General features: G+C 40.4%; 3 protein-coding genes across 3 annotated transcripts in view; 1 reads left to right on the top strand and 2 right to left on the bottom strand.

Moving 5' to 3' along the window:
* Nucleotides 1–6,014, bottom strand: part of LOC141444378 (uncharacterized) — a 78,685-nt gene extending 72,671 nt beyond the window's left edge. Inside the window, exon 1 of the mRNA XM_074109931.1 lies at nucleotides 3,959–6,014. Within this exon, the coding sequence (XP_073966032.1) occupies nucleotides 3,959–5,744 (1,786 nt within the window). The 5' untranslated portion in view covers nucleotides 5,745–6,014. The remainder of the gene's footprint in view (nucleotides 1–3,958) is intronic.
* Nucleotides 1–21,868, bottom strand: part of LOC141444285 (uncharacterized) — a 273,640-nt gene that overhangs the window by 183,885 nt on the left and 67,887 nt on the right. The gene's annotated exons all lie outside the window — the stretch shown is intronic.
* On the top strand, nucleotides 6,410–20,718 carry LOC141444188 (WD repeat-containing protein 43). The gene is made up of 11 exons (XM_074109657.1): nucleotides 6,410–6,691; nucleotides 6,866–7,198; nucleotides 9,067–9,233; nucleotides 11,298–11,573; nucleotides 13,011–13,158; nucleotides 15,384–15,563; nucleotides 16,531–16,655; nucleotides 18,346–18,474; nucleotides 18,858–18,980; nucleotides 19,822–19,934; nucleotides 20,575–20,718. The coding sequence occupies exons 1-11, from the start codon at nucleotides 6,518–6,520 to the stop codon at nucleotides 20,697–20,699; spliced, it is 1,893 nt and encodes a 630-aa protein (XP_073965758.1). The 5' UTR covers nucleotides 6,410–6,517; the 3' UTR covers nucleotides 20,700–20,718.

The raw sequence follows: 21,868 nt of genomic DNA, 5'->3' as shown, positions 1-21,868 counted from the left end.
TTTGATTGAAGGGTCCACAAGAAAGAACATGTCTAATCACCTTTTTTTAAATTGAGATTTTAATCTCAAAATGTAGAGCTCGCAAAGTACTATTAGTCTAAGTCCTAAAGTCTGAAAACATTATAAAATATTTTTTTTAACTTTTAAAGAAACGGTAACTATGGTAATTAATTGTTCATAATGACGATGACTAACTTTCAAACCGCTATAACTCAAAAACTTGCTTAGGTGACATGAGAGACATGTTTTTCCGTGGACCGCAGGGCTACTACGAGTTGGCGTTCTGCAGATTCAACCGCAACCCTGTCATCGCAACTGACATTGGCCCAAGCCTTAGGCTGGTTTTAGTGTCACGCGTACCGTCAGTACGGATCGCTCCGCACAGGCTTTTTATATGAGCTTCCTATCCGCGCGGACGGTCGTCCGTACGGACCCCTCCGTATTACTCTAAAACGCTCCCAGGAAGCTCATATAGATCAGCCTGTGCGGAGCGATCCGTACTGACGGTACGCGTGACACTAAAACCAGCCTTAAGGCCGCCATTGAGGTTAGTTAAAAGGTTTAACTCGAAACTCGAAGTTCGTATCGTACCGTCCCTTCGCTCTCGTATTAAATAGTTAAGTGTTAGAGGGACCGCACGACACGAACTTCGAGTTCCGAGTTTCGTATTAGCCCTGCAGTTTTTAAACTAATCACAAACGCGTCAAAGTTATCAAACGAACCTCATGACACTAGCGCACACTAGCCTGATGCACATAAAACCTCAGCCACGTACTCTCATCTCATTTATATATCTCCAGTCAAAGCTGTACAGTTGGGTGTTACGAATGTTATGACTTCTTATGACTAACATGTGGCCGGTGCCGTATTTCTCTCATCTATGTTTACACAACGATCAAAAGGAAACACCTGCCGTATGTATAGCTCTGTACGTTTGTTTTGTATTTCTCTGCTCTTCCATTTGAAGTTATACCTACAGTCTCTTTCTAGTAATCGTTCGAAGAAAATTTATTGATTCAGACCACTATTCAGACAATACTTTGCAGAAATCCAAAGAAATAAAGATTGACATTATTTTATACAAAAACTGGCCAATTGCGAGTCGGACTCGCGCACAGAGGGTTCCGTAGAATAGCCCTCGAATAAAATTTCGGTTTCAGTTTTGGTTCGACCGAAAATAAAAATAAAATACAAAGTTTCGGTTGTAGATACTTAAATAGTAGCTTCGGTCCGATTTCGTTCAGATAATAGTGTTATTTTATTAATTGTTTTTGTTTCGGTAATTTTTATTAAAACACTTTTATTAGAGCTAAATATAATTATAATTTTCCAAGGGAATTTAGCAAAATAAAACAGAACCTTATAAATTATAAAGTTATTCAAGCGATGGTTTCATCCCCGAAAAGAAGGGTGTTATAATATAGATTTACGCCTCTGTCTGTCTGTCTTTTTGTGACATCGTAGCTCCCAAACGTATGTACTGATTTCGTTGCGATTTTTTTTACGTGAAAGTGTTTATCTCCCAGTGGTTCTTAGCTATGTTTGATAAAAAGCGGTTCAGCTATTTTTGAGATATTGAAATTCGAAATGACGACATCGGCGCTCTTTTACTTTTTCTAAGTTGATTATCTCTCAAAAACCCAACGCATCATGTTTTATCTCTTGTATTTAGCTTTCGTAATGTCATTTGCAATCGTGTTTGCTGACTCATTATGTGTCTTACGGCCTTGCGATACGGTCGTTTGTTTTGACGCCACTTTATCTGCAATGTGATTGCGATAAGAATGCACTATTGTGACGTCATAGTACGCGTTCTGCGTATCTAATGTATAATAGATTATAGATTTTTTGATGGTGAAGTTCCAGAAGAAAATCATACTTTTAGGGTTCCGTACTAAAGGAAAAAACGGAAACCTTGTAGGATCACTTAGTTGTCCGAGTTTCTGTCTATCTGTCCGTCTTTCCCATTTTCTAAGGAACACGTGGAGGTGAATGATGAAATGATGGTGAAGAAACTGTCATGAGCTTCTATGGGTGTGTAGATGAAAAACAGGGTCGATATTTCCATGTAGGTATTATCCGAGCCGGTAAAGAGTGTCACCTGTCAAAACGATCGAGTCAAAGACACATAAATTCTTTTTTAATGTTTTTTATTCCGGACTATGGAACAACCCGTAACACCAGACTGTCGTAATTTGGCGGTAAAGAAAACTCTTTCATTTTTTTAAATTAATTGATGCTACTTAATAATCTGTTTTTTTTTCTGTTAATTAAAAAGGTTATTCCTATCGATAAAAAAAAAGTTTCAAGCGTTTCTAAAGTTTTCATCCATTCCCCATTTTCCGTAAGATTCACTGATTCAGCAATTAACTACGAAGGTCATCCGTAAAGTGAACTGCGGCGAACGAAAACATTATCAAATTGGGTTAAGTGAGTGGAAAGTTACTGTATTTGTAAATATTTTGTAATTTGTACTAACTTTTACCTGCATGTTTGGCTATCAAGATGAAGTCTAGGGTTTCAAGTCTAGGCCAAACACGAGCCTATTGTATATAAAAAAGTTTTTTTTAGGGTTCCATACCTCAAAAGGAAAAAACGGAACCCTTATAGGATCACTTTTTGTCCGTCTGTCTGTCTGTCTGTCTGTGTGTCAAGACCCTTTTTCTCGGGAACGCGTGGAGGTATCAAGTTGAAATCAAACTTCTAAGCCAACGCAATCAAAAGATGCAGCTGTTTATGCCGCAAATTTCCGCAAAATTTCGAAACTCGCAAGGGAATCAAAACCTACAGGGTACTTCCCGTGAACTCAGAATCTTGAAATTTGGTATTCATGAAGGTAGCTATTATAACACAACCAACTAGAGAAGTCTGGAAAATCTTCATTTTTTTATGTGTGTCTGTAAATATCATTCACCAATATAATCTGACCCCACACTGCGTACATTTTGTTTAAGAGTAGGGCTCTGCATACACTGGATATATTAAATCACTCGGAAAAAGCGAGAAGCATCTTCAAGACAGGATATCTGTTTACTTACATACATATAAATGTGCACGGAACCCTCGGTGCGCGAGTCCGACTCTCACTTGCCCGGTTTATTATTATTATTATTATTTATAATGCACAGGCAGCTTATAGCTGATGCGTGCATATCATTGTTCACTTGTGTAATTGTCTTCAAAGTACTTATCAAGTCTGTTTTGTATACAGAAATAGACTAGCATTTGACTACACTCATGCGTGCGTGATGGTAGGCGAAGATATGCACTAAGATGGATCATATGCCTAAACAAATGTCCATTCACCCTAGATTATATCTAGATTTGCGGAAGACCTGCGTTGGCTTGCTCGGCACTATGAGCTGGGACCGTTACGCGATTTCGTAACTTGCTTTTCATTTTTTAAATTGTATACTGATTTCTTATTTAAATGCTGTAAGTTTTTGGGAATCCATACTAATATTATAAATGCGAAAGTGTGTTTGTCCGTCTTTCACGCCGTAACGGAGCGACGGATCGACTTGATTTTTGGCATAGAGATAGTTTATGGGCCCGAGAGTGACATAGGCCAATTTTTTTTTTATCCCGGAAAAATGCAGTTCCCGAGGGAACAGCGCGCGATAACCGAATACCACGCGGGCGGAGCCGCGGGCAAAAGCTAGTAGTGAATAAACAAAATGTTTCTTTCTTTACTTGAAGACGGCCAGATTGTATTGATCATGGAACACAGCAATACAAATGAGCTTAGGTAGTATGATGTGACTCCTGCATTTTAATTTTATCTTCAAGATTATTTCCTTGCAGTGCAGCTATCCAACTGTTGGCATTGTGCAGAATCGACACAACCCTATCACCTTAACTAACTTTGGCCCAAATTTTAAGGCCTCTAAGGGGAATTAAAAAAATATGACCAACACAATTGAACAAAGATTGATATGATACTAAATTTAATACTTACGTTTGACATGTCTTGGACTGATAGGCGGGCGGTCATCATCCACAACAAAAGTCCCATTTAAATCGTCCTTTCGGCCTAGAGAATTGTTATTATACTTCTTTACACTCTCAGCCCAATCCTGGATCCAAGTTTTATCCCCCTTACACCGGTTCAAACTCAGGTATGATAGACCAACAACCTGTTCTGACATCTCCTCGTCCCTCATAGCCTTTTGTGCGTTTTTCAAAGCCGTGCTTTCAAATTTAGTTTCCAATGGCTTGTTGCTAGGAAGAGAAACAGGGACAGATGACTCTCGAGATAGCCTATGGATGTAATCAGTTTGATCTATGTCGGACTTGGTTAGACTGCAACGTCTATGCACAGGGGGTTCAGGCTTCATTGGCCATTTAGAACTTAAAACTCCTGAGGTGGTAACAGACGTAAAGCTACCAACATCGACATCATCACCGTGTTTTGGTGGTGATTTAGCAAAGGTCTTTTCTGTAATTGTTCTGACACGATTTTTTATTTTTTCAAGATAGCTACGAGTAGATTTGATCTGTTTAGAAGTCTGTGTAGCCAAGTCTTCTGATGGTGATTCATAACAACAAGATATTTCTAAAACATTTTTGTCCTTTGAAACCTTAGGGATCTCAAATGTTTTGTTTAAAGTACTAGGGCTCCTTGTTTCTCTTCTTGGTTCTTTAGTTATTACTCTAGTATTAGGATAGTCAAACACTAATTCAGGGTCCCTCTCACTACCTGATATTTTAAATACTTCTTCTATTGTATCATTGATTGAGTTACTACAAGTCCGGTCTATACTCATCCTAGCTTTCTGTTCTTCTGTATAATTATCCCCTTCTATAGTATAAGTCCCAGTTGAAGAGTTTGATTGTCCGTCTACCTCATCATCAATATACAAAGGTTCAATTTTATTGCATTTTTTAAACAACAAGTCTGGAGTTTCAGACTGTGCTCTAACTTTACGTAAAGGACTTTTTTCAGGAGTTGATAAACCATTATCTGGTGTTAAAATATCTAATTCTGGACTAGAAATATCTGTTAGCATAACACCTTCTGGGCTCTGGTCTATAATACCAGGCATTTGCCGTTGGTAGCTAGAAAGATTAAGGTTACCATAACTTGGTGTTCTATGGACGTCTCTCAAGTAGGAACTGTTGGAGCTCTTTAGAGGCAAATTTAGAGCTTGACGGGAAGTGAAATTGTCACTCCTAGACATAATACTATCAACTATTGGACTTTTGGACATTTTCTTAGGCTGAAAGGTGTCGTGAATGGGCGATTTGATATGTCTGTTGGTCACAGGACTGGTGATAAACTGAGTTTTGTCAGTTTGAGCTAGTGGGCTGCTACGGAGTTTTACTGAGCCAGAGAAGCAGCTGTCTTCTTGATCTGACGAGAAATAACCTTCAGAGTTGTACCCTTGGGCTTTCCGCGGTAGTTTGGCGCTCATGGGAGGCTTTTGGGACGTGGGGCTCGGTCGCGTCAGACTGGCAGACATAGATTGTACTCTCTGATGCCGAGCTTGTGATTTCTTCGCCAGCTCCTCGAGCCTCCGGTTGTCAACCGGCTTTGCAGCCCCGAAGTCGATAGTGAAAGCCATCGGATGCAGTTTTGGAGTACTAGGCTCGGAATTCTCGCCCTCACCCTGACCTGCTTCATTTTCGGTCCTGGTATCGAAGCTTTGACTATCCGACGATGATTTTGATATCGTTTGATCCAGCGCCGCGCTCTGCCCCTCCGACAGAGGGCTGGAGGCGTCCGCTTCAACACTAACACTCATATTTTCAAGGATTCACGCGATATAATTGTGACATCATACAAAACCATCAGTGATTAACACAGCCTTTGTTACACTTCACTACCGACGGAACCATACACGGCGCGGAATGCAAAAATTAAATAGCAATGAATATATTCGAAAAGTGGAACGAGAACATTGTTAAAGTTAAAAATTTAATTTTATATAAACTCCGCCTACATTCGCGATAGCACAGCGGATAAATATGACATGACAGATGATTGTGACGTTCAAAATGAAACTGGAGTTTTTTTCTTTCTTCCGTCAATGTCCGTCCGTAACTTGGTTCGTGTTACAGGCAACACTTGATGAGAATTGTCATTTAATTTATAATTGTTGTCGTAATAAAGAAAAAAAAGACAAATAATGTCTAATTATTTTAAAGAGCTGTATTTGCGGGTTATTTCTTGCTTATAACTATTTTTGATACTGCCTTTTTTGTAGGCTAGCAACACAACGAATTGTCAAATTACAAAATATTATTTCGTGGCACGCAGTTATTGTTTTCTTTGAGATTACTATTTATTTGAATTTTAATAGGTATAACTTGCAGTTTCATTGTAATTATGATGCAAAAAAAGGTACGTCAAATTATAATCCAGTTTTAAATTACTTGATGTACATTTTTGTGATTTTCAGACTTTTGTGTAAAACTTCAATTGTCACGTGATCCCGCAAGTTGTTATTTTGTGCTCCGCTCCGCGTAAAGAAACAGTCACTTATGTTTCCGTGTGTTCTTTGACATGACATGAAAGATGGCAGAGGCGGCATTTTCCGAAGACGGAAAATATTATTCCGCGATCAGTCAAGATGGTAGACTGAGGATATGGGATACAGAAACCAACACCCTCAAACAGGAGTATACGCCAGATCTTCATTTGACGTCACCGCCTTCATGTGTACAGTGGATAACAGTTGGGACATCCGCAGTAAGTCAACACGTGGTTTTTGTTACAAAAATTCATGTAAACATCATACTTTAGTCTCTTTAACTTAAAACCGCTTCTTTGTTCTTCTCACGTAGATAAAATTCTATAAATTCGGCCGTAATCAATATTTTTAACGCCTTCCGGAACACATAAAACATAACCTTAAAATTTCAGGTGACTCCTCAAAAAGGGAAGCGAAGATCGAGTGTTTCTGCACAAGAGACACAATGTATAGCCTTAGGGACGACGAGTGGAAAGATTTTAATATATTCCGTAGCAAAAGCAAAGGTTGAAACTGTGTTGGAAGAGAAATTAGGTCCTATACAGGATAGAAAAATAACATGCCTGGATTGGACAAGAAAAGATGGTCTGTTTAGCTGCAATAAAAGCAATTACCTTTGTCATTGGAAGCTGGATGTGGACAAGAGACACACATACAGTGTGAATACAGATAATAAGAATAAAGTCAGTGGAATTAGTGCGATAAGAATAATACCCCATAGTCTGGTAAGTTAAAATAAGTGTCAAATTAACAGTAGTCTAGATTAGATTACATTTATTTATTACCTTTTGAAAAAATACATTATAAACACATGTCAGTTAATAACAAGAAATTCACAAAAAGATCGTCAAAATGTATACAAAAAATAGATCATATTTTAATAAATTGACAACCAGAAATAAAAAATAGAATGTAGAATGTCAAATTAGAGTTATTTAAAGTCAATAATAATAATTGAAAGCAAAACAAGAATATACATTTATGCAATAGGAAAAATCAAACAAACAAACAAACAAACAATAAAATTAAATTAAATTAAACAAAATTTAAATTAACTTCTCAAAACTGTGAAAAATGTCAACAAAACAAAACCAAGAGTACAAAACAAGGTACATAAAAACAAAAATGAAATGCATATATAATGTTAACATAAAATCTCACTGTACTCTTCTAAGAGTACAATGACTTGTCTAAAAGAAGTTTTTTTAGTGTGCGTCCAAATGTCTCATCCAAACATTCACTTTTATAGCGTAATGGGAATGGGAGCTGCAGGAGCAGCCTGTTGGGCAACTAAATTGCATAGTAAATAAAAATATTAAGCTTGCCAAAGCCACTGTAATGGATGGCTCTGTAACAGACACTGTTCCCTTTTCCAGTGAACTTATTCCCAAAATCAAAAGAAGAAGTTTACAGAAGTGGGAATACCATTTTGGTGAGCAGTGTGTATCCAGGGGTGTAGGGGTCTGGTACAGAACCATCCAAGCTAGTCCCATGTGGACACCTTGGCTTGACTCTGCCAACCTTACAAGAAAAGTGTTAGTATCTGCTTTCAGGGTACGTTCCGGACACATCCCAACAAACAAATTCTTACACATGATGAGAGTTAAACCATCACCTCTGTGTGAGATTTGCTGGAAGGTAGATGACTTGCCCATTTGTTGTTGGAATGTGCTCGGAACTCAGACTTGAGGAGAAGGGTACTTGGGGGTTTGGGCCCCAAGCACAATGGCCAGGTCCAGAGCCAACATCTGGCAAAGCCATTTGCATTTACCAATTTTTTAATATGTCCCTTGCGTAGGAAAAATGAGCGAGCACCCATGAGGCTGACATGATCACCTGGAGTGCTCAAAGCCTCAAAAAAAAAGAGAAAAAAAATATATTAAACACCCAAGACCGAACAAGCATTAGCATTCGTATAAACTTAAACTTTCTCCAAGACACCCATGGCCAAACTCTTGTGTGCTTTTTTATGTGTCACACCAATATCACCGGTCTGAATTTTATATCTTAGCCTTTATACATTTTAGACTACATATACATTTTTTTTTTTATTTATTTGGTCCTCCACCAATCAACCTATGGAAAGTAACTGTGGTTGTGTTGTACATTTGTAATCATACAGTGAGACTTCTCTTCCCCACTGGGCCCAATGGGTACGTGCCCAGGACCCCGCAATGGATTGGGGCCCCCTAATCCCTTTTCCGTTTTTATTATTAAGCCTCTTTATTCAGATGCAAATACACAATACATAAATCTTAACAAATAAAAAAAAAACCCATTCAGTCTTCAGCATCTGTGTGCCTGTTGGCAAAGGCCTCCCCCAGCAGTCTCCAATCCCTCTCGCATGCAGCTACTCTTGCCCATGTTCTGCCAGCCGCTCGTGCTATTTCATCTCCCCAGCGACCCCCCTACCTACTACCAAACAATAACCAATAGCTACTCCACTCTCGCCTGAAAATCAGGCTTAGGTACCTAATGGCTATATAGCATGCTATATAGCATGTTGTGCCCAGGGTCTCTAATAGGTGAAGGAGGGCTTGCATACAGTTATTTTTCCTGCCCTCCTACTCACTGAACAATCTTTATCTTACAGGATACAAATGCACAATACATAGTAACAGCATCATGGCAGCTCCAAGTGTGGCGCTTGCACAGCGGAACAGCCTCCATGGTGAAGTGCCTCGGGCACAACGCCTCCCAGCAGTCCATCCTGGTGATCGCGGAGACCAGCGAGAAGACCTGGCTCATTGAGGGTTCACAGTAAGTGGCTATATCCCACTTGTATTAAACATACAAATGATGGGTAGTGTGTGTGAGTATGTGTATGTGTATGTCTTAGTTACTCTTTTGCGCTAAAATGGATAGATAAGAGAGAGTACTATTTATTCATCTGCACATATTCAATACACAGGAAAAAAAAACTAATAGTGTCTAAAAAAACACGATTGAGACAACGCAATACTTAAATGCACAATCAAGGTGAAATGTGACTAAAATTTATAGCGACTAAACAATTAACAATTATGACACAACGCGATAATTAAATATATGATCAAGGGATTTGGTGAAACGCTACAAGGAATTTATGCTTTTGAGGTAAAGAACTAACAAATGCCCCTGGTAGGGTATAGGCATGGTAATATTCTAACTTAAATAGGTAACTAATTAGATGCTCTACATGTACCATAGCCAAATAAGTGGTCTATCAATTTTAAACAAGTTCCTATCAAATGAATATGTTGCTAAAGTCGATCTTTCAAGTTGACAGACACGTCTATTGGCATTATTGTCTTATGACATGCAAACAATTATCAACTTTAGGGTAGTAGACCACATATTTGGCTGATGGTACATTAAAACTTAAAAGCTATGGTAGTTATAAAAACAAATTAAATGCACAATAATACATTTTGTATTAGTAAACATCAAACATATCCTATATCAGTCAGGGACCCAACATGTATATTTTTAAGTGTCAGATAAGATAATACTGGCAATTCACAATAAATAATCTCAACTATAGATAGGAACCCTTCATGTGTCACCATCCATTTCTCTTATATTATTTTTGCAATGTTAAAATGACATTTTGAATGCAAGTTTTTTGAACTGTACTTGCATTACTATCCGATATATTGTCGGGGAGCAAATTCCGTAATTAGCATTCCGTAATTCTATGTATCTGACAAAGGAGATCGACCACGTTTTTTATGAGAGTTGGACCAAGAGCTGCCGCTGCTGCTGAGCTGTGCATTAGGGTCTACTCTAGCTGCTGCTTGCATGGCGCGGGTGGACGCCTGTTGAACAATAGTATGAGTAGCGCTGACTGCGCGCGTCGCGTGCACAGGATTGTACCTGCACCCGCGCCAGCTAGCGTAGGTCCTTTCCTTAGACCTTGTCCAGATGGAGCGTTTTCGAGCTCGCGCGTAGACACGTACATTACAGCGCGCGCAATATTTTGTACGCCCTGATAATTCGCGACCATGATATTGTACGGCATGGTAATCGGAAGCAATAATGCTTCGGATTATCCAGGCGTAGATTATTGCGCGTACATTCCGAGTTGTACATTATTGTTTCCCATTTGATTGTGATCGCGAATGTCTAAAACCTAAAATACGGCCACTGGAATTGAAGTCATGTCTCAATTAATCAGTATCTCTTGCCAACTAGTCAATACTTATGATTGGTTTTTGGAGTCTTTTTGTATTTTTTATTTCAACTCCAAATTTTTGTTACTTTTACGGGTATCCCGTGAAACCATATCGAAAATACAAACTGAGACATGGATGCACAGAAAAACCAGAAAAAGAGACCAGCGCTGGGAATTGAACCCAGGTCCTCAGCAATCCGTGCTGCGTGCTATAACCCCTACACCACCGCTGGACAGGAATCTAGACATGAATTTTTCCTATGCATACATATCTCAGGTTGCTTATATCTACTACGACGACGAGTGTGACGTCTCTCGATGAGAGCGGAGCATAGATGTCGCTAGTGCTGCTGCATAAGTAGCGTAGTAGAAATAAGCAACCTGAGATATGTATGCATAGGAAAATTCGTGTCTAGATTCCTGTCCAGCGGTGGTGTAGGGGTTATAGCACGCAGCACGGATTGCTGAGGACCTGGGTTCGATTCCAGCGCTGGTCTCTTTTTCTGGTTTTTCTGTGCATCCATGTCTCGGTTTGTATTTTCGATATAGTCAATACTTTTCTAATACCTAACTATAATAAACATTGCAACTAACCTTCAGTGAATTCTTTTAAAAACAGCTATAAGCTACCTGTGCATTAAAAATAATAAAATAAAGTTTTTCGTTTTCAGAACGGAACGGCTCCTCTCATTCTGGGATGTAACAGTATCCACAGATGTTGCCCCACCAACCAACGGTGAAGAGGCCACCCCCAACAAAAAGAAGCGGAAGAAGTCACTGTCCACCTCGGATGTGCCCACTGTCAACGTGCCAACATATAATTTCGTGCTGGAGGATGCTCCCAAGATGATCAGTGTTAGGGTCCAGGAGGATACGGAGACGAAGCTAAAGTTGGCTGCTGTCACGAGAAGCGGTGTTGTGCACTATTATGCGCATACATTGAACGGGTGAGATTTCTTTTTCACACATGTGAAGCTCGTGGTAAATTTCAAATGTAAATATGCACATGTTTATGGGCGGTGGTGATCTCTTACCATCAGGAGACCCACTTGTTTGTTTGCCATCCAGTTGAATAAAAAAAAAAAATCGAAAAACTCACAAGGTGCGAGCCGGGGTTGGAGCCCATGATCCTCTTGAGAGGCCGTAGGTCAAACCACGGCCGCCATGGTTAACCTCTTCGTCGCCAGAGTCATCCAGTCGTGACAGCCAATGGAATGCCTCACACGCCATGGTCATCTATACATGACCAACATTCAACTCGAAATTTATCCTTCTTCAATGGAATTAAAAATCAAGTTGATTAGTTGCTGGTTTTTCTGTGGTGTACAGAGCACGACACTTCGTTTGTTTTGTGGTGGTGGAGAGGTTAATAGGGCTGGATTTAGGGAAGGGCAACCACCGGAGTTTCCACAAAAGAGGGCCCCGACAATAGAGACTGGATTTTTTTTCCAAATTCCGACAAGTAAACACTTGTAAACAACTATTCATCTGTATTTGTTAGTTTCATTCACGCAATCAGTAAAGAATAGCTGGAAAAATATGCAAGTTGAAGTGGCAATGGGCGGGCCACATCGCTCGAAGAACAGAGAACAGATAACCGTTGGGGGAGAAAAGTCCTCGAGTGGCGACTGCAAACGGGAAGACGAAGCGTGAGCAGGCCTCCCATCAGGTGGACTGCCGACATCGTGAGAGTTGCGGGAAACCGTGGATGCAAGTGGCGAGTTGTCGTTCATTGTGGCGTTCTAAGGCTGATGATGATGAATCAGTCCATCCATCCATCCCAGCCTATATACGTCCCACTGCTGGGCAGAGGCCTCCTCTCAGAACAAGAGGGCTTGGGCCATAGTTCCCACGCGGGCCCAGTGCGGATTGGGAACTTCACACGCACCATTGAATTGCTTCGCAGGTATGTGCAGGTTTCCTCACGATGTTTTCCTTCACCGCAAAGCTCGTGGTAAATTTCAAATGTAACTCCGCACATGAATATCGATAAACTCAGAGGTGCGAGCCGGGGTTTGAACCCACGACCCTCTGCATGAGAGGCGATAGGTCAAACCACTAGGCCACCACGGCTTCGGATGAATCAGTAAAGTATCAAAATCTCACATGGCCCTCATTTTATTTGCAAAATAGTTAGGCCGGTAGGCAGAGAGACAGCTCCAAATCCGGCCCTGGAGGTTAATAAGTCATAAGTCATTTATTTGCAGAAAATAGTGTGTGTCTAGTGGATTGGAGTAATAATGACACAACTATTTAACTACACAGTAGCATGCAAATTATAAAAAAAAAAAACAATTATATAATTAAATTACAAATAAATTAAATACTATATTCATAATAAATGAAAAAAATGAATGATAATGATGATTGTATGAATGATACAGGGCGTCAACGAAGCCTATCAAGCCGGGCGTGACGTTGCACGTGACGACGGCCGGCGCCGCGCCGCTGCCGCTGCGGTGCGCCCGCGTGACCCGCGCCGCGCTGCACTTGGGGTACACGCATGAACAGGGGCTCGTCTTCGAGACACTCGTGAGTAACATTTTCATCATCCTTGCTAGTAAAGCCTGACCAGAAGTATATGACTGTTCGCCATGCTGCGGAATTTCATTGGAACTAATTTCTTCATCATCATCATCCCAGCCTATATACGTCCCACTGCTGGGCACAGGCCTCCTCTCAGAACAAGAGGGCTTGGGCCATAGTTCCCACGCGGGCCCAGTGCGGATTGGGAACTTCGCACGCACCATTGAATCGCTTCGCAGGTTTGTGCAGGTTTCCTCACGATGTTTTCCTTCACCGCAAAGCTCGTGGTAAATTTCAAATGTAATTCCGCACATGAATTTCGAAAAACTCAGAGGTGCGAGCCGGGGTTCGAACCCACGACCCTCTGCTTGAGAGGCGATAGGTCAAACCACTAGCCCACCACAGCTAATTCCTTACACTGGCAATAATTTTAATGATTGTCAGTGTCACTGTGGCGGTTTCTTTGAACAATAACAAAAAATACCCGAAACGATTTGTAGTCAACAACGGATCATTGTAAATAATGTTTATAATAAACTACTGGTAAAAAACGCTTGGGGAACGCTTTCCAAATTAACATCAGAGCTAACAGGTAAACGTTGTAGACAAGTCAAGATGTGATTGTAGTCTGGTTATCATAAATCGGTTCTTTATTGCCATATAAATAAGAACAATAGCGCCCTCTTGACAATAGTCATATATTTTTGGGTTACCTTTAAGCAGGGTCGTAAACATGCAGTGTGACTTAGTTGCTACCCCCTAAATAAGACCCAAGAGCCTATTTTTGTGTATTACGCCCACAGTACTTTTATTGTAGCCTGGTGCGGGTGACGGCTGTCAATATCACAAGACTAGAAAGACAGTCAAAGTGTCGATAAAACTAATAATTTTAACGCTAATTTCGATGAGAATATTAGTGATATTCTAGGTTGGAATATTATTTGCCACTTAAGTAAGGCTTTCAGACGACCAGAATGGCCTAGTGGTTAGAGAACCTGATACGAAGCTTGAGGTTCCGGGTTCGATTCCCGTTCGGGGCAGATATTTGTATGAAAAATACGAAATGTGTTCTCGGGTCTATGAGTGTTTTAATATGTATTTTAGTATGTATCTATATCTATATAATTATATTTATCCGTTGCTTAGTACCCATAACACAAGCTTTGCTAGGCTTTACTTTGGACTAGGTCAATTGGTGTGAATTGTCCGTGATATTATCTTATTATTTATTTTTATTTAAGGAGTTTGAAGAACATTTGCTGCTTACCAGTTAATAAGTACCGATATAACTCAAGATTTATTAATTTCCATCACTAAACGAGTCTCTGGTATTATGTTACATGCATACTACGTTTCTTCACTTAATTGTGCTTTGAATTTAATTAATTGATTATCAAAATGTATATCTAATGTATAGCATTGGCAGTCGGAGAAGAAATAAAAACCGTATGCAATATGCTAGTGGGAACACTTCCATTAAACTATGTCCGTAACTAAACTGGATACCGTTTTTTACTGGGTCCAGTCGTTCGATTTGTAGTGGCAAAACCGTACAGCACGTTTCGAACGGATCGGATTTTGCGGTATCTTGCAAACCGAACGCGCATGTAAATGTTACCACAGTAGCATGTATACTAACTACTACGAGGGCGGTTTGATAAGTCAGTGACTTTGATTAAAAAAAAAAACCTTTTTCACAAATGAACTTTTTATTCCTAATTCTTAACTCTTTGGTAGCTGGCTGTTTTTTTATATGGGGAAAATAAAAAAAGAAAATCGAGACATGTAAGATGATATCGGAAAATCACGGAAAATTGTTGAATATGGAGAAAAGTGAATTTCGTATGCTAATTAAACATTACTTTTTTACGTGGAAAAACTATCAAAGAGACTGAAGACCGGCTTAAAAAATATTATGGGGGATCTGCTCCATCTCATGGTATGGTACACAAGTGGTTTACGGAATTTGGTTCTGGACGTATCACCACCAATTATGCAGAACGCTCTGGAAGGCCGATTGAAGTGACTACTGGTGATATCGTATATTTACTTAAAGTCACTGACTTATCAAACCGCCCTCGTAAACGGGACGTTGCCGTGGGCAAGGGCTCTAATGACTAGTTGGGAAATAAACAGTTTACCGTCTCTGTCTTTCGCAGTCTTACCTATTTGCATCGAATCCCGGCATCTCCTTTTAATATACCTCAAGCTTTAATCAATATTTTTCACAGGTGCCAGATTTGTCTTCAAAAACACAAGTCCTCATCCGAGGCGAGGCCAAAAGGAAGAAGAAGAGCAAAAACAGCACAACCAATGAGATCAACAAGGTGGTGTCTGAGCCCGCTAAGGACGTGCAGTACATTGAACCCATGGGGGGGGTCACGAGGAAACGGACGGCGCCGGGCGCTAAGGTTACTATCTAAATCGAAATGCTTCTCCTAAATCAAGAGTATATCAACTCGGAATAATACCCCATGTTTAGGATTCCGTACCTAAAATGGCAAAAACGGAACCCTTATAGTTTCTCCATGTTTGTCTGTCCGTCCGCAGCTTTGCTCAGAGACAGTGCTAGAAAGCTGTAATTTTGTACGGATGTACCTATGTAACAACTATGCCGACAAAAGGGTATATGAAATTCTTAAAAAATAACCTAACCAACCAAAAGTTGGAAAACCGAGACATTGTCACTTCAAAGTTCAATATCTCAAAAACGGCTTAACCGATTTTGATCTAACATGTCTAAGAACCATCGCTATAAAAACCTGCTTTCAAATAAAAAAAACCGCATTCAAATCGGTACACCCGTTTAAGAGCTACGGTGTCATAGACAGACATAGCGGTCAAACTTATAACGCCCCTCTTTTTGCCTCTGGGGTTAAAAATAGTTTTAATAATTAAAAAATATACCAAATTGAACGATGACATAAAAGACTGTAGCGATGCAAATACATTTGACAGAAAGCTGAAGCAATATTTTTTAGGCAGACCTTATTAACCAATTGATGAATATACCTGTTAATTATTTTTTATTTAAATTGATATTCAGTATTTAACATTTTTTTTTTCTCTTAGATGGTTTAATTTATTAATAAAACTTTGATTGAATGAATGATCAAGTGCGGCTGTAAACAATAACTTCATGCATCTGTATATTGTATTGTAAATGATATTTTAACCAACTTCATATTTAACATATATTTGCATGTATACTTGTGTACGTATGGCAAATAAATTATTTTGACTTTTGAAAAAAAAACTCAGGAGTCAGGGGACGTTACCATGGCCACGAGCTGCGTTAAAAAGTTGTTCGCCCAAGCAACAGATTGACTTATCTCGTGAAACCGCAGCCCTGCCTGAACTAATCCAAGTCGTTTCCAGGTGGAAGTCCCGATGGAGGCGCGTCTGGCCAACTTGGCGCTGGACACGGCGGATCGTAGCCGCGGCGCCGTCAACCAAAACCTCACCAAGCTGCTCGTGCAAGGGCTTCACTCCAAGGATAAGGGGTAAGGGATCTAACTTTTACTTCCTGAACTAAAAACAGTTACTTTGCTCACCCAGAGCAACACAGTTCGCCATGCTACCATACCATGGTGTCGTGGTGAACGGTTTTGCTGCTTGAGGATGATCTCTGGTTGAGTTCGAAACGTGTAGTGTGGTGGTGATGATAGTTGGGTTTGTGTGTGTTCTTACAGTGTGGAGGTGGAGGAGCAGCATGAACACACATTTCTTGCATAAACGTAGCTATCACAAGGTCGCGGTTGAGCAAAGTAAATAAATAAAATAAATACCACGGGACAATTCACACCAATTGACCTAGTCCCAAAGTAAGCTTAGCAAAGCTTGTGTTATGGGTACTAAGCAACGGATAAATATAATTATATAGATAGATACATACTTAAATACGTAGTAAACACCCAAGACCCGAGAACAAACATTCGTATTTTTCATACAAATATCTGCCCCGACACGGGAATCGAACCCGGGACCTCAAGCTTCGTAGTCAGGTTCTCTAACCAATAGGCCATCTGGTCGTCAAATCTTTAAGTTCATTGATACGGACCTCCGCAAACTAACGCCTGATTCAATAAATTGTTTAAAACATTAACTTTGCTCGCCCGGAGCAACACAGTTCGCCATGCTGCCGTACCGTGGTATGCTGCGCCATGCACGGCATGGTATGCTGGGTGACGCTCTTTTCCGGCCCGGATAACACCGACATGTAAATACCGGCCCCGTTTTTTGTGTACACGCCCATAGAAACTGACAGGAGCTTCTATGGGCGTGTACACGAAAAACAGGGCCGGTATTTCCATGACGATGTTATCCGGCCCGGGAAAGAGTGCCACCCTGGTATGCCAAAACTGCGGTGCGGGAGGTGCTTTCTTTTCAATTTTTGATGGATTTATTATTCCTTGCATTCGTAGGTAGTTTCGCCATGTCTATCTATCCGTACGTCCGTTACGCACGTTGCTAGTCGGTCTAAGTCAATGGACAATTAAAAATGGATCAATCGACTTTTTAGTGTTCCTTGTTGCCATAGTAACATCTCCTGAGTTGAGTTACTTATTAAAAGTATGATTTTACGGGGTTCAAATCCACTAAAAGTTAGAAGTTGTGACAATTTTAAGGCTATTTCTTTATGGCTCATCTCTTAAATAAATAGATAAAGCTCTTAAGTTTATAGTATGAAATGTGACCTACCTTAGTTAGAATAAGTAAAGTACAGTCAGCAGCAGAAGTGGATGAGCGGTTACGGTGCTCAAAATAAAATCTACACACGACTCTACTGCTATGGTAATAAATAAATATCATGGGACACTTGACACCAATTGACCTAGTCCCAAACTAAGCAAAGCTTGTACTATGGGTACTAGGCAACGGATAAACATCATATTTACTTATATAGATAAATACATACTTAAATACATATTAAACATTCAAGACCCGAGAACAAACATTTGTATTATTCATACAAATATCTGCCTCAGCCGGGAATCGAACCCGGGACCTCAAGCTTCGTAGTCAGGTTCGCTAGCCACTTGTTCATCTGGTCGTCGTTAGAGTGTTTAGATCATTTTGCTTACTGATGATACTTCTGCTGCTGACTGAACGGTATACGGCTTCATGGAGTTGTAGGTTCGACAGCTTTTAACAACTTGTATAATAATGATAATTTGTTTGATTTCCGTCCAGCATCCTGGAAATGGTCCTGCGTCAGCCGGGGCGCGGCGTGGCAGCGCGGACCGCGGCGCAGCTGCCGCCCGCGGTGTTACCAGCCCTGCTGGAACAGCTGGCTGTTGTGGCCGCCAGGAGGACCACTCTGTACGTACTTACACCGACCAGGGGTCTATATCGGCTCGCATAATTTTTAACCCCCGAGGTGTGTGATAAGTTTCACCGCTATGTGTATCTGTCTGTCTGTGGCACCGTAGCTCTTAAACGGGTGAACCGATTTGAATGCGGTTTTTTTTTATTTGAAAGCAGGTTTTTTAGCGATGCTTCTTAGACTTCGTTTCAACAAAATTGGTTTAGCTTAGAAAAATATCTACTGTTGTAGAAACGACATATCGTCCATGGACACTAGGTCTACACCTTTCCCACCCTTCGATTCCCCTATTTTTTTTCCCACCCTCCAGCTTCCATCTTCCATTAGCACTGAATGACAGTAAGTCTTCTCTTCAAATAACGTGTATTATCGGTTCCAGCTGCGCACACGTCTGCACGTGGGTGAGCGCCATCTTGCGGTCGCACGCGGCGCTACTACTGGCCACTATGAACGCCCACAACGCGGATCAGCTGACGAAACTGCTCGCCACATTCACGAATAGGTAAAGCCGCGGCCACATGCAATCGCTCGACGCTCGTTTCCAGCGTCAAATCTGGTCACGTGACATATAGCGATAAAGCTGAAAATGTTGAGCTTAGTCACTGAAAAAAAAAACCTCTTCAATTTCGCCAAAAACAGTGTTATTTTTTTTTCCATTCACTCCAATTTCTTTTATTTGTACCACCTGCCACGACTTCTGCTAAATGAGATTAAGAAATCAGCTTCCAAGGCCAAGATCAATCCTGCAAGCCATCTTGTCGCTGTGTTCGACGCGGCGACTTGACTCTACTTTTTTGAGTCGCGGGAAATTCAAAATCACCTCCAAATGGGGTCACGTGACCAGATTTATCGCTGCAAACGAGCGACTAGCGACTGCATGTGGGGGCACCTTAACACTTATACTACTTTAGCTACTAATAATATTGGGTCAGGCGTTACTTTGCGGAGGTTAATATCAATGAAATGTGGCACTACTGATGTTCATGGTCGGGTGCCCCGTCGTCGTCGACCCAAAATTTCAACCGCTGGGTTTCATCATGTCAGCCGAAAGACGTCCACTGCTGGACATAGGCCTCCCCCAAGGTTCTCCACTCAGACCGGTCTTGTGCTTTCCGCATCCACCGCGATCCCGCGATCTTAACCAAGTCGTCGCTCCATCTATATGTGTATTTATATGTATCCGGGGAATTTCGTAAGTCCTGGAATTTCAATTGTAACTTTACTACCAGGTCGAATAGTTAACGCGTGCGAATCCGCGGGTAAACTCTAGTTTAGTATAATTCTGAAGAGTTCAACTGTTTTTTTTTATGTCATGACATAAATTTTTATGTCGATGTCCACAGGCGCTCGCATCTCTGCCAGCTGCTGAACCTAAAGGGCCGCCTCGACCTCACGCTGGCGCAGCGCGTGGCGCGGGACTCCGCCGTCGAACAGGAAGCCGTCATCGACTATAATGGTCAGTGCGCACCTTTATCATTAGCGTATATCTATAACCCATAGTGCTTCGTCAAAGGATATGTTATAGTCGACTTCCAAAAGTAGGTTCTGAATGTCTTTTTTTTTTTTGTTTGAGTGGTATACTTCCGGGTTCGTCCCATAAAAAAAATACCGCCCCTAAAGAAGTTCTTAGAAGCCGAGTTTTACAAGCTTTTATCTACGAATAAGTTAGGAAGCTGAACTCGGATAAAATTCCACACAAAAAGGGCTGTTTTTCTAACGCAGTTACAATTCCTGACTTATAATAATAATAATAATTTATTTATTCAGACAACAAAGATCCATACATTATTAGTAATTTGCTTATAACTATGTTAGTATACATATTGGACGAGTGATAGTGTGGTATTAATTAAATTTTGCATTTAGAGCACTCATCTCTTACAGCTATCATCTTCAGGAGGCTGTCAGTGCTTATGTTTATTCCTAGGTTTTTTTTATTAAACTTACCCCGTAATGAAACATTTTTTTTTTCTTTTATTTGCTCCATGTATGGCCTTCTTGGTCTTCCCCTTTTCCTTATCCCTTCTATCTTTCCTTAATTAACCAAACGTTTGTATAATAATCAAAATCCAAGATCTTTATTTTTGTTTCCACAGACACGTCCGACGAGGAAATGGAGGTAGAGCGGCAATCGACCGCGAGCGACGCGTCATGGGACGACGACAGGTTCGACGGCGACAGCGAGGAGGGGGGTGACAGTGACAGTGGGGGGGAGCCCTGACCATATTATATGTTATGTTAAAATACCGTGTTTTACTGGTTTGATACCCTGATGAACGACCTAATAAATAAATATTATATACTATGCGATTCAATGAAGTTGAATCACTTGCTGTCAGTTTTGAAGTTGCCAGTGTAAAATGCGTAAATATTTGAAATGAAAAAAAATGTATCTTTTTTTTACTTCAGAGGTTTCAATTCAAATTGAATTTTTGAAAGTCTTATGACTAAGTACTAAGAATTTATATTTTTTTATTTCTACAACTAAAAAGGGTGTTCCTAATTATCGCCATTTTTAGGGTTCCGGAGCCAAAATGGCAAAAACGGAACCCTTATAGTTTCGCCATGTCTGTCTGTCCGTCCGCAGCTTTGCTCAGAGACTATCAATGCTAGAAAGCTGTAATTTTGCACGGATATATAAATAAACTATGCCGACAAAATGGTACAGGTTTTTTTAGGGTACCTGCCATAGACGTAAAGTGGGGGTGATTTTTTTTCTCATCCAACCCTATAGTGTGGGTATCGTTGGATAGGTCTTTTAAAACCATTAGGGGTTTGCTAAGACGATTTTTCGATTCAGTGATTTGTTTGCGAAATATTCAACTTTAAAGTGCAAATTTTCATTAAAATCGAGCGTCCCCCCCCCCTCTAAAATCTAAACCGGTGGGTGGAAAAATTTCAGGATGGTAGTAAATATATCAAACTTTCAAGGAAAACTATAACGGCTAAGTTAGAATTATTAGTAGTTTATGAATACGAAATCCTTAGAAAAATATTACTTAATTTTTTCGTAATGGCTACGGAACCCTAGTTTGGGCGTGTCCGACACGCTCTTGGCCGGTTTTTTTTTTTTTTTTTTCAAATTAACACTTGATAACAAGATATAGGTATATACAAAAGTATTATTTGCTGATGGAGATAACTCATATTTGTGAACTAAAATCCCTGCGTTGTCATCCCCTCCCCTCATTATTTTGAAATGAACTCCGCGCACATACGCCCAAAAAGGTTTCATGCGTAAAAAAAGATAAAAGTAATAAACTGGCAACATTTAACACTATGCTGATTTGTAAGGAAATTCGGTTAAATCCTAGAACTTTAAATCAACTGCCTGATCTTGATTTAAGTGAGCAAAGCGAAGGGTCCAGGACAGGACAGATTAGAATAAAA

The sequence above is a fragment of the Choristoneura fumiferana genome, chromosome 29 (genome assembly GCF_025370935.1).
Source record: "Choristoneura fumiferana chromosome 29, NRCan_CFum_1, whole genome shotgun sequence".
NCBI classification, from domain to species: domain Eukaryota; kingdom Metazoa; phylum Arthropoda; class Insecta; order Lepidoptera; family Tortricidae; genus Choristoneura; species Choristoneura fumiferana.
This window is presented reverse-complemented; position numbering and strand designations above follow the sequence as displayed.